The sequence below is a fragment of the Lepidochelys olivacea genome (genome assembly GCF_965140295.1).
Source record: "Lepidochelys olivacea isolate rLepOli2 genome assembly, chromosome: 8".
In the NCBI taxonomy this organism is placed as follows: domain Eukaryota; kingdom Metazoa; phylum Chordata; order Testudines; family Cheloniidae; genus Lepidochelys; species Lepidochelys olivacea.
Genome location: NC_140418.1, coordinates 22,889,230 through 22,902,193, shown reverse-complemented (window position 1 = coordinate 22,902,193; position 12,964 = coordinate 22,889,230). Strand labels below are relative to the sequence as shown.

Below are 12,964 nucleotides of genomic sequence, written 5' to 3'. Positions count from 1 at the left end.
AACTCTCTTCGTGTGAATCATCTGGAACATGCCCAATGGGAACTAGTTTGTTCCATTGTAAATCACCCTTCAGGGACTTGTATACACCCATGGGCGTCAATAAGGCACTAGCAGCCACCAATAATGAGCCACCCTGTTGAGTCACTGCTTTAAAGGTGCAACATGCTGGAAATGCAGTGATCAGTTGGGAAATGGAGATTGTCTAATGTGCAATACATCTCCTTTATCTGCAAGATCCAAGCTTTGACTCCTGTGATGTGTATAAATATAGGGTAAACACACTGAGATGAGGACATTGCTTACAAACTGGCACTACCTAACAGGCAACACCTTCTCTCTGTTCATGCCAATTACCATGTCAGGGTGATTTCACAGTCATGGTGACTGCTGCATATATATATATATAAGCTCTGGGTAGGAGATTTACTTAGCAAAGCACTGACAGGCATGAAAGAGGCCAGACACCCAGCTACACCATGAAGATGACAGGAGTCTTTTTACTCCTCACTCTGGCAGTTTTTTGCTTCTCCGGTGAGTAACTTTTGTTATTTCCTGATATTCTGGAGAAGCTGACGGAGGCCTAGTGCATTGTCTCCTGGATGATGTAGTCAGCCCAGCTCAGTTTCCAGGCAGAGAAAAGAGAGGGAGCCTTAAGGGACAGATGCACACATTGCTCAGGGGAGTTTCTCCTTCCAGGTATCAGTGCAGTGGCTTATTCTCTTTCCATGCACATGGAAGGAATAGTGGATCCTGACCAAGTGTCCACATTTAGGTGCTGGAAGGGAGCTGCACTAGCAAGTGAACTCTTGTGCACCACTTAACAAGCAATATCTCAGCATCTTTAACGAATTTGAGCAAAGGGTTACCTATTTCTACCTGGTGGTGCAAAACAGGGATGTCTCCCATTCTGCGGTTAAGGGGCAAGTCCAGCAGTGGCAGGTTGATGGATAGATTCCTCTAATGGTTGGAGATATATTTTTAGAGACCGGGGGCTCCAGGCTACAGTATGGTAAAATATAGAGCTGGTCCATCCAGCAGGAAATTCCAACATTTCAACATTAGTTTTTGTCCCAAATTGGGACAAAAAGCTGAAATTTCCAATTTTTTCCCCCACACAATGGAAATTCTGAACATTTTTAGTCTGGAAACATGAAACTGACCTTATTAAAACATTCATCTTGAAACTGTTGAAACATTATACCATGAATATTAAGTATAATATTTTTATAAAATGTTAACTTTAGTATTACATTATATTTATATCTGAAAGTTAAAACAAGACAAGAAAATCAGAATGAAATACTCCATTTTGATTTTAAATTGAATTGATATTTTTCTGTTGAAACCTTTCAGTTTTGACAAAACACTGTTTTCTGACAGAAAACTGTTCTGTCAAAAAAAATTTGACCAGGTCCAATAGTTTACTACTGGCATTCTAAGAAAAAAATAATTATTCTCTCTTCTGGGTTTCACAGCACATCTTGTCTTAGATTGCAAGGTTTTTGTGGCAGGCACTGCTGCTCTCTTTGGGTCTTGTTCACAGCCAAGTACACAGTTGGCACTAAACAGTTAATAAAATTAATAACATCTTGCCTTTTAGGGGAGGTGACCTGAATCTGATTTAGTTCCAGGATGATGCAAACACAGATTGAGTTTTGTGGGATTTAGTGGTGTACAAGAGACTGAAATCTGACGCAAGGACTATGTGTAACTTTTGCTACTATATATTTGACCATAGGTTGTGCTGGACAAGAGAGTTTCAACAGAGATCTAAGGGTGTTAATTAATTTTGGGTCACACCCAACAAACTGTGTGACATTGTAGTTTGTGAAAATCATGCATACAGGGTACTTTGATTTCTCTTACCCTTTGGAAGCCATGACTGTTACAGGAGATGCCCAACATATATACATCCACAGAGAATGAAAACTGTGTGTCATCAAAAAGAAGTGCTTTATTCCAAGAACAGCTGATTTCTTCTGTGTAGTGTTGTTATGATTTATATTAACATTTCGCTTGGAGGACCCGATTGAGATCAGAGATGCTGGACATACATGTAGTAAGAAACAGACCCTGTCCCCAAGAGCTTGCTGTCCATATAGACAGGACAGATCCAGAGTGAAAGAAAGACTTTATTATTATCCTCACTAGTGACCTTATTAGTAGACCTCACTAGTGATGATAATAATGAGGAAATCAAGGCTCAGAAAGATTAAGTGACTTAAGCAAGGCCACAGAATGAGTTTATAGTAGGACTAGGAATTGCGCCCAGGTCTCTTAAACCCCAGTACGGCATCTTAACCATTAGACCATCCTGAGTGAACTGAGCAGTAAACACAAAACTGACTCCCTGGCTTTTAATCTTGCTTTGATGCGTCCGTTTGACTGAAAGGGGCTTCGTTCCCTATGACAGGCAGAGATTGTGCTAGATGCTGACACAGAATTCAAATATCCAGAAGTAAATAAGGTTTGTTAGCAGTTATAATAAGTCTTTATAAATGTGTTGTATTCAACACTGAAAAACACTGTCATTATTTATATCAAAGGAGGTAATATTTCATGTATGACCCACGAATACAGGAAACCTTTCAGTTCTATTTACTAGCTATAGTTAATCCAAATTAAAAGTGGCTTTGTGTGGCTTGCATGGCACAAAGCAGCCAATGTGAACTGGTGAATCTGTCCCCAGGCGTTTAACTGAATAGTCTTCAAACATTTTGCTTCATTTGATCTTTTGTGTCTGTGATTTTGTTCCAGGTGCTGACAGTCAAAATGGGAGTCAGGTGAGTCATTTTCCCTTGACCAAAAATAAATGGTTTGGAATGATTGCATAGTCAAGATCTGTGGCAGGAAAAACACTAAAAATTAAATGGGAAGTATCTGAAAGGGTGAAATACTGGAATGCTACAGGATCCAGAGAATAAATCTCCATGATTCAGACACACAGTTTCCATTCAGTCAGACTGATAGCATTAAGGCCCAGATTTTTAAAGCTATCTAGGCATTGCTGCACTCAGCATTGCAATGCCAAATAAATTAAGGTCCTAAATCTCATTTTTAAAAGTGATTTAGGCACTTAGGAATCTAAATTCCATTGACTGTTGTTGCCGGCACCCAGTGCCGAGAGGCTGAACAACAGCTTGAGTGGTTCGTTACCCGATGTGCTACACCCAATAATCACAACGGGGTGGAGAAGCAGAAAAGTTTATTTGCAGCTGCAAAAAGGTACAGGGAGAATAAAATCTCAAATCCTGCACAACAGAGCAGGAAGTTACACAGGCTTTTATACATCCTTTTTTCCAGCATACTTATCCAATAGCAAGCTGCTCCAAGTATCCATATAGCCAGCCAATCCAGTTCCCAGCTAGTTCCCTGATTCTCTGTATCATTTGTTAAACTATACATAAAGCTGCTTTATTCAGCATTGTTCTTCCATATCTCCCCTGTTTGGCCTTGCTTAGTTTCAGGCAGTCTGACTCTGCAACATACTGTTGCAGATTCTCAGCATAACTGCTGTGTGTGCCTCCAGGCGGGGGGGCCAAGGACACTTGGGCCTAGCACACAGAGCTGCTGCGAGTGCCTCCAGGCGGGGGGGGGGGGGGGGGGGCAAGGACACAGGGGCCTAGTGCGAGGGGGCTTCATCGACACTTGTGGTCTTCCATCCCCTCGAGTTACCTAGTGGCTATGCCCCAGTGTTCCCAACAACTGCCCCCTTTGAGAACACTCAACAGCCTTGGCTCTGAGTTTTCTCACTTGGGCTTGCTACATTGGAGATATTAACTGGACGGCAAGTTACATTTTCAAACCCCTTTTTTGTGGTAAGATTATTTGTGTTTCCCTAAAAGGGGAGGAACCATTACACCCACACTGTTGGCCTCCCCTGTTGGTCTTTATCCAATACCCATTAGCCCACTGTGTAATAACACAGGAGCTCTTTTCCCACAGGATGCCCATAGGGATCAGATTGGTTTCGGGTAAAACATAACACTTCCTTAGTGAGTACTGCAACTGAATACTCCTGGTCCTGATAGGTGGCTTGCTGTAAAGAGGTCTTGTTTCAGAACGGTGAGTTCGTTCTTTCCTGCTCTTTGGTGGTGGCTAATTCTGCTAGGGTCAAGGGCAGCATGTCAAGGGGCATTTCCGTTTTGGGGGATAGTGGAGTTGGAGCACACAGCCAGCAATCAGTCTGGTTTGTTAAAGTAGCAACATGGTGCGCAAGCAAAACAAAGGAGTTATGCTCCCGATATGCACAATTTGGAAATACCAATACAAAGAATAACAATGTTACCCAATTAATTATTACCAGAGTCTTCCCAACCCAGGGTCTCCAGTACCTGGGTGGGCCCATTTTAGCATTAAGGTGCCCGCTATTTGTGTCTTTTAAACAGTAGCTTTAGCCCGAGATCGTCACTAGATGAGGAGTCAGCAGGTTGGACGGTCCACTGTTCTGCTGACGAGGGGGCAGGTACTGCCTTCAGACGAGAGTGATGGATCCAGTTCTTGTGTCCCTCGATCTTTGCCGCTGTATGGGAGATCAGCAGGACGCTATAGGGTCCTTTCCACTTTTCCTGGAGAGGCTCGTCTTTCCAGGTGCGAACAAGCACAGAGTCACCGGGCTGTAAGGAGTGAACGGGAGAGTCCAAGGGGAGAGGCTGGGAATCCTTGGTATACCTGTGAAGAGACAAGAGAACAGCAGACAGGGAACACATATACTGTGACAAAAAAACATTACCCAACTCCCATTCCCCTGACAGAACCGGGGTGCCGTTCATGGGCCATGCCCTTCCAAACATAATTTCAAAGGGACTGAGCCCTAATCTACCCTTTGGGAGAACGCGGATACGGAGTAGGACGAGGGGCAAAGCATCAGGCCATCGCAGTGAGGCTTCTTGGCACACTTTTGAGAGATGCCGTTTAAGGGTCTGATTGGTACGCTCCACTACACCACTGGCTTGCGGTCTCCAGGGCGTATGGAGTTTCCAGGGGATCTGTAAGGCATGTGAGATGCTTTGAATGATTTTTGACGTGAAGTGTGTCCCATTGTCAGATTCCATCCACAGGGGGAGTCCAAAGCGAGGAATGAGCTCCTTAACAAACTTGAGGGCCACTGTCCTGGCAGTGCAGTTACGGCATGGGAAGGCTTCTGGCCATCCGCTGAACCGATCCACTATAACAAGGAGATATTTGAACCCTTGAGTCCGGGGAAACTCAGTAAAGTCTATTTGCCACACTTGTCCGGGGCTTAGAGTGGGTTTTAGGGCAGCTGGTGGCACAGGATGTCCCGGTCGGGGGTTAGTCTTTTGGCAGACTAAGCAGTCCGCTTGTACATGGGCAGCCAGGGGTCGGAGTCTGGAAGTGATAAAGTATTTTCCCATTAGCTGGATAAGTGTTTCCCTGCCAGCATGAGTGGTTTGATGTAGTTTCTGCAGCACTGGCCGGATTAGGCCCTTTGGTAAGAGGACCTTCCCTTCTGGGGAATGGAGCCATCCCTCCTTTTCCCAGAGACTGAGTTTGTCAGTTAGCTGTCTCTCCTCCCCAGAGTACTGAGGGGTTGGAAGCTCCCCTACTGATGGGATAAGGGCATGCATATGGGCGTTCTCAGCCTGAGGGGATGGCAGGGTGGCAGCATGCTTAGCCTCTCTATCTGCCCGGACGTTACCTCTGGCCACATCTTGATCCTCCCTTTGATGGGCTTTACAGTGTACCACCGCCACTTCCGAGGGGAGTTGTACGGCTTCTAGGAGCCGGAGGATTTGGGGCCCATACTTGACTGGGGAGCCTTGGGCTGTCAGCATTCCCCTTTGCTTCCATAGGCCAGCATGAGCATGCAGCACACCAAAAGCATACTTTGAATCAGTAAAAATGTTGACCCGCTTTCCTTTTGACAGTTCAAGTGCACAGGTCAGGGCTATTAGTTCGGCAAGCTGGGCAGAGGTCCCAGCAGGCAAACCTTCAGCTTCCACAGTGTCATGGAGGGTCACAACAGCATAACCCGCCCTCCTTTGCCCATCTATTACAGTACTGCTACCATCAGTGTACCACTCATAATCTGCATTTGGGAGAGGTACATCCTTTAAATCCGGACGGCTGGAGTACTGGACATCTATGATTTCTAAACAGTCATGTTTCTGTTCCTCTGTTTCTGGCAAGAGAGTGGCTGGGTTAAGGGAGGGGCAAGGCTGTAGGGTGACTTCAGAGTTCTCTAACAGCTTAGCCTGGTACCGAGCAATCCGAGCCTGGGTGAGCCAAAGCCCTCCCTTTGCATCCAATAAGGCTCGGACCATATGGGGAGTATAGATTTGCATAACCCCGCCCAATGTTAGCTTTTCGGCTTCCTCAAGCAATAGGGCAGTAGCTGCGACCGCCCGTAAACATGCCGGCCAACCCTTTGCAACCTGATCCAATTGCTTAGAAAAATAAGCCACAGGACGCTTCCATGCTCCTAACAGCTGTGTAAGCACTCCTAGCGCCACCCCCCTTTGTTCATGTACATACAACTGAAACGGCTTAGAGAGATCTGGCAAGCCCAGAGCCGGGGCTTCCATTAATTTTCTTTTCAGGATTTTAAATGCCCTATCAGCCTCTGGGGTCCAATAGAAGGGGTCATGATCTGCTCCTTTTACACAGTCGTACAGGGGTTTAGCCCACAGTCCAAACTCTGGGATCCATATCCTGCAAAAGCCTGCCATACCCAGAAATGCCCTGAGCCGCTCACGGTTATTTGGGGTAGGAACTTGACAGATAGATTCCTTTCTTTTTTTTTCGCTTGAACGCTGACGCTCCCCTTGCCTTAGCTGTAACCTGATCCCTCTCCACCTCAGACAACAGGGTTCTCAGGAGGATATTACAGTCGTCTCAATTGGCTTATGACTACTGAGGCACCCCTTAAAGACTGAAATAAACCTGCTTGCGTTCGTTGAGAATTCCCCAGCCTGTGTTTTAAAAGCTGCTTAGTCTATTGGATTGAATGGCACATGGGTTTAAACGTGCATAGTGGTAGCCTGACGTCCATCTGCCCCTGGGCAAGCCACAACCATCTCGGTAAGCAAAGGATAGAGTCCCACCGAGGGGGCAATCTCTGTAACCCGAGGCATCCTACCCTTATACGGTGGGAGTGTGGGGGCCGAAGGGGACACCGGCTCTGCCATTACAGTGGGGGTGGGGGTCTGGGGACTAACATTAGCTGCTACCAAACCAGTCGGAGTCAGATTACAGTGCTGTAAAATATCTGGTCGAGTACATAAAGTCAGAAACAAATGCGCATACATATGTTCATTCCATTTACCCATTCACTGACAAAACAAAACTAATTGGAGGATCGTGTTGTAATTAATTGACCCTCCTGGTGGCCACCACTCCTGGTCCTCTAGTTGATATTGAGGCCAGTCAACTGTACAGAATCGTTTTAATTGGCTCTTAGTCATCGGATCCGCACCAAATACCTTCCAGTTTGCTAGAATGCACTCTAGGGGCGTACACCGTGCCCTAACCTCTGAGCTCTGTCTCTGTCCCATACCTACAGGGTAACTCTGGGCGTCCCCAGGTTCCAACAGAGCATATAATCCGGATTTTAAAAGGATCCTACCTGATCCAAGGGAACGGTTCTTCACCGTGGCCCTGCAGCTGCTCCTCCCCCACGTCTAAGGGACCGGTTCTTCACCGTGGTCCACAACAGCTTCTCCACTATATGAGTGCGTTGCACCGTTGTGCCCTCTGGGGTCGATCAAATCACGTCTCCTCCGAGGCCCCCGATGAACTCACCGGTGCGCGCTGGGCGTCGGTTCTCGCCGCAATCCTCGACCTCCAGGAGGGGTCCGGGCAAGGCTAAATTGCAGCCTCGAGTCCACCCAGGGACGCCAAAAGCTGTTGCCGGCACCCAGTGCCGAGAGGCTGAACAACAGCTTGAGTGGTTCGTTACCCGGTGTGCTACACCCAATAATCACAACGGGGTGGAGAAGCAGAAAAGTTTATTTGCAGCTGCAAAAAGGTACAGGGAGAATAAAATCTCAAATCCTGCACAACAGAGCAGGAAGTTACACAGGCTTTTATACATCCTTTTTTCCAGCATACTTATCCAATAGCAAGCTGCTCCAAGTATCCATATAGCCAGCCAATCCAGTTCCCAGCTAGTTCCCTGATTCTCTGTATCATTTGTTAAACTATACATAAAGCTGCTTTATTCAGCATTGTTCTTCCATATCTCCCCTGTTTGGCCTTGCTTAGTTTCAGGCAGTCTGACTCTGCAACATACTGTTGCAGATTCTCAGCATAACTGCTGTGTGTGCCTCCAGGCGGGGGGGCCAAGGACACTTGGGCCTAGCACACAGAGCTGCTGCGAGTGCCTCCAGGCGGTGGGGGGGCCAAGGACACAGGGGCCTAGTGCGAGGGGGCTTCATCGACACTTGTGGTCTTCCATCCCCTCGAGTTACCTAGTGGCCATGCCCCAGTGTTCCCAACACTGTCAAGTGGTTCCCATATCCCAAACCATGTGCCTGAGAGAACTCCACTTACCTTCAGTGACTCCCCAACCCCAATGAGGAGGCAGGAATAAACCCCACAAACAAATGCTGCACTCAACAACAAACAACATTTTCATCTGAGCATAGACAAGCCCTCGGGTTGTAGTGGGGATGATTCAAAGATGGGGCAGCTATAGGGAGTCACCCGTACACATCCTCCAGCAATATAGTAAAATGTACCCAAGTCCCCAATCCCTGAATATCCAGAATAACACTCTCCAAAGTGACTAAGAGTCCAAACAGCCACCCAGTCTCAGTCCCAAACAGAGTACCTTCCAACCCTTGCAGTGGTACTGGGGCTTTAGTCCAGCATGAGTTTGGACTGCTGCTGAGTTCTGGTCTCTAGTGTGTTGACTGGTGTCTGCCTCCTTAATCCCTGTGCTGGCTGGGGCTCCTCTACTGTGTCCAGGCTGCTCCATCAGCCTGGCTACAACCTTGGATCCAGGCTAAATTTGGTCAGCTCCTCACAGCCATTGCAGCAGTTCCACACCACTCAGTCACAGAGGACACCCCCGCCCCTTGTATGCCTGCCAGCTGGCCTAGAACCAGTTAGTTGGCCTACAGCTAGTCCCTCATCCTTGTTGTGGAGTGACATTGCCCCCCTCCATCAAGAGGCAGGCTGGCAGCAGGAGGCCAGGGGTGGAACTTCCTCCCAGCCTTTAATTAACCAGAGCTCAGGAAGGTGGAGCATTTCTGGGAAGTGACTTCTCTACAGTTATAAAAGTTTTTTGGGTGAAATCTTGGCCCTGTTGAAGTCAATGGCAAGATTTATGTTGACTTCCACCACGGAGCCTGGATTTCACCCTTTGTCTGCATCTTACTCATTAACTAGGATCTTGCATTGTCACAGGTAAATCCTTGTTAACTGCATTTAAGGCTCTGATCCAGCAAAGCACTTAAGAACATGCTTGAGTTCAGTGGGACTGCTCATATGCTTAAAGTTAAGCATCTCCTTAGGTTATTTACTGGGTTAGCGACATACTGAGACTTTACTTCTTGTCGCTCTCAGCTAGTGCCAATAAAGCACAGCTAAGTCATGTGGTACCAATCATATAGGAAAGGCTGATGGAGTCCTCCATCACTGCAGCTGTCCTCCAGTTAGCATCAGCAGATGAGTAATCCAAAGAGGTAGCAGAAAGTGTTTTCTCCTTAAACAGGGGCAATACACGGATGAAATATTTAATCATCGTGAGTCCTTCCTAGCGTCAGACTAAAATGCAGTTTAAATTGCCTAACCTGCAAGTTACAAATTGTGAGTCAAGCTTGGCAGACCCAATCTAGGCTTGTTTCACAGGTTATAGGGCCTGCTGTCCTCCTGGACATTGCACCCTTGCTCTGAAAACCAATAGACTTGGATTCCAATAAACCTTCAAAGAAAAGGCACTCCACCATCACAGGAACTCCCTTAAGAATACCCTGCTTCCAATCCCTAAAAATTCATACCTAGGCATTGTCAGCAAAGCACCTCAGCTGGGTGTAGCTATCACAGCAGGTTTAAGGATAAAAGTGGTTCCAAAGGTAACCAGAAGCCAAATCACATGGAGCTTTCAAGATTAAAACCATCACCTTGAATTGCACATGGGAGTAGATGAGAAGCCCGTGAAGTTCGTGTGTTTGCAGAAGTAAGATCAGGAATGACACTTCGCTTGGTTGGAACAGTACAGACCTTGAAGCTGGGTCAGGGGTTGTTCTGGCCTGCGAAAGGTAGTTCTTTTTCCAGTCCTGCCATCCTCACTTTTATACAGGGGTCCATAACTGATGCAGCAGTAAGATAGATTTAAATTGGGATTCTTCTTTCTACAATTTCTTTTTATGTTTAATAGCTGCACAATAATTGAATGAAGCCTGCGTGCAATTTTGCCCAGCTAGTTATTCTCACAGTTATAAGATGAGTTGGAAGCTGCTACTTTCAGGGATAAGAGAGGCTATGATCACCCTTTGAATGAATCTAACATGTCCTCAGGAACCTAAACTTCCCCACAATAAAGAACGACTCACAACTCGTGTTGGTCAAAAACTTTCATAACTCAAATTTTTTCAAAGAAAAAAAAGAGGTACATTTTTCATGAGAGTTTTCACAAAACATGTTCCCATTTTCCTAGCAGCTCTACAACCTACAGCCCTTTTTGTGTCCATCCCTTCAACACAGACAGGCTTGAAGGGATAGCAAACCCTAGAAAGATGTCATACATCTTGCTCTGCTGGTGTCAGATACTTCTCCATGGGAAAAAATTGGCTTGTTGTTTCCATTGTTTTAAATATTCCTCAGAAATTGATAGCCAGATCCTCAGCTGGTGTAAATGGGGGTAGCTCCACTGACTATGCTGATTCACACCACTAGAGGACCTGACCCAGGGAGCAGGCAAGCCCATTATTATTCTAATTGTACATGAAAGAAATAAGGAAGTGAATTTAAAATAAAATGGCATTATTTTATTTATAGGTTGACTGCAGTGAATTTAAGAATGTAGAGCGAGGTAGAGAGACCTACTGTGCAACGATCTATCAACCTTATTGTGGATCTGATGGCAAAACCTATACAAACAAGTGTTCCTTTTGTGCTGCAGTCAAGTAAGTACAGAAACAAGTAACTGCTCCTGAGGCATTAAAACTCTGAAAAGAATTGATTTATCTGCCACTTCTATAAAGCTTATTATCCCATAGGGTTGCCCCCATGTTCAGAATCTGAATCTGTTTGCCTATTTGCTTATTTTCGATAGGGTTTCTCCCAGTAATGAGGCCAAATTGATTGAAATACTGATCACTAGAAGTCAGTGGAGAGCTCCCTATCTCAGCAGAGATTAGAGACTAGACAATCAGAAGATGAGTCCACAAAATGAGGTGTTTAGCTAACAAGAAATCTGGGACCCAAACAACTTTGTATAGGATTGAAAAGTATTGAAAGTGTCAGAAGAGGTTACTCATGGAATAAGAATAAAAATTCTAAACAAAAAAGAGGTCCACTGTAGTTAGGAGCCCTGCTGTTTCTATCAGGGTCCATGCCATGGAAGAGTATCATTCATGGATATAGTACTGGTGGTGGCCATCTTGCTGAAAATTAGTGTCAGGCTAAATTCTGTGGTCTTTTATTTAGCAACATCCCCATTGATTTTCCAGCAGTATGGCAACCCAGGCTCATAGAGATAGTGAACAAGTTATCTTCTGGGCTTTAGAAGAACTTGAACAGGAGATAAAAGCATTAAACATTAGATATTTTCCACCATTTGTGAATCCAAGATGGCAATGTCTTAATTCTAGAGATAGGCAAACCAGACTGACTGACATACAGAGTGATTCAACTTGTGTGCAAAACTTGAATCCCAGTTTCCACATTTAGTTAAATTATAGTATATTAATTTAAGTTTCTTTCAACTCTGGGCATTCTGGTTTTGTGCGAAGCCTAAGAGCAAAAATGCTGCAACAAAGGAGGCCGTTTTTGCAATATTTCTGGCTCAACGTCACAAGAGGAGATCTTTCTCTCATGAGATTTCCCATCCAAGTTTGAAGGCCCAAGACGTTTGAGTTCACATGAGCATCTATGCTATAATCTGTGAGGGGAAAATAGCCAAGGAATGGCTCTATCAATCTAGTAGAAAACTACAGATTCTCACGACATCTCTGTTCACAAGTGGGTCAGTTGGGGACTTCAGTCTATAACATCAAGTTTGCTGTCTCTAATTTCTCTGTGTTTTCATTTTCTCCTAGGAAAAGTAATGGGACACTGCGTCTGAAGCAAACTGGTGAATGTTGAATGAATCCTCATTGTATCTGAGTCTGAAAGTCCTGATTACACTATCTGTATCCACTATCAGTTTGGATCATATCACTGTCTCTTGAGTTTACTTTATTAAACAAGCAAAGCAGGAAAAATTTTTGTCCACTGTTTCTTGTCAAGAGGAAGGGATTATGGACTGTAATGCTGTATATGAGTTCATTCCAGTGTATAGAAAATAATTACAGAACACTAATTCCAGAGAACAAAAGGTATAACACTGCTGTGTTCATGATATACACACAGAGAAATTGGATAAAAACATAAAATACCCTTTCTGGAAGACTGCAATGTAACACTACTTGATTTTTTTAGAAATCAGAACCCTACCACACAAGAACCCCAAAACAGAGAAAGACAAAGCAGGCTGCTTCCCAAAATAGAGAGGCTCCTCAACCTACTATAATATGGGCTAACTGTCTGCAGACTGACTGCTGCTGGACCCTGATTACACGCTTTCTTACACAGCCCTCTAGCATGCAAGCAGGACCAAAAACCCATTGAGAAATTAAAGTGATAGCTTTGTCAAACAATCTGCACTTAAGTTTGATCAGCAGTGGCTCTTTTCACTTCTGATAAGCTGACTTTATACATCTCATTTGCTGCCCTGAACAATTGTCTATTTTGCTCTTATACTTCAGACTATCACTGTTTTATTGGGCCCTTGGATCAC

At 45.1% G+C, this 12,964-nt stretch overlaps 1 protein-coding gene across 1 annotated transcript; it reads left to right on the top strand.

The window, feature by feature from the left end:
• Positions 1-382: 382 nt before the first annotated feature.
• LOC311524512 (serine protease inhibitor Kazal-type 6-like) lies at positions 383-12,379 on the top strand. The gene is made up of 4 exons (XM_084635673.1): positions 383-531; positions 2,758-2,783; positions 10,963-11,090; positions 12,225-12,379. Exons 1-4 carry the CDS (start codon positions 477-479, stop codon positions 12,268-12,270), a joined length of 255 nt encoding a protein of 84 aa, XP_084491799.1. The 5' UTR covers positions 383-476; the 3' UTR covers positions 12,271-12,379.
• The last annotated feature ends 585 nt before the right edge of the window (positions 12,380-12,964 follow it).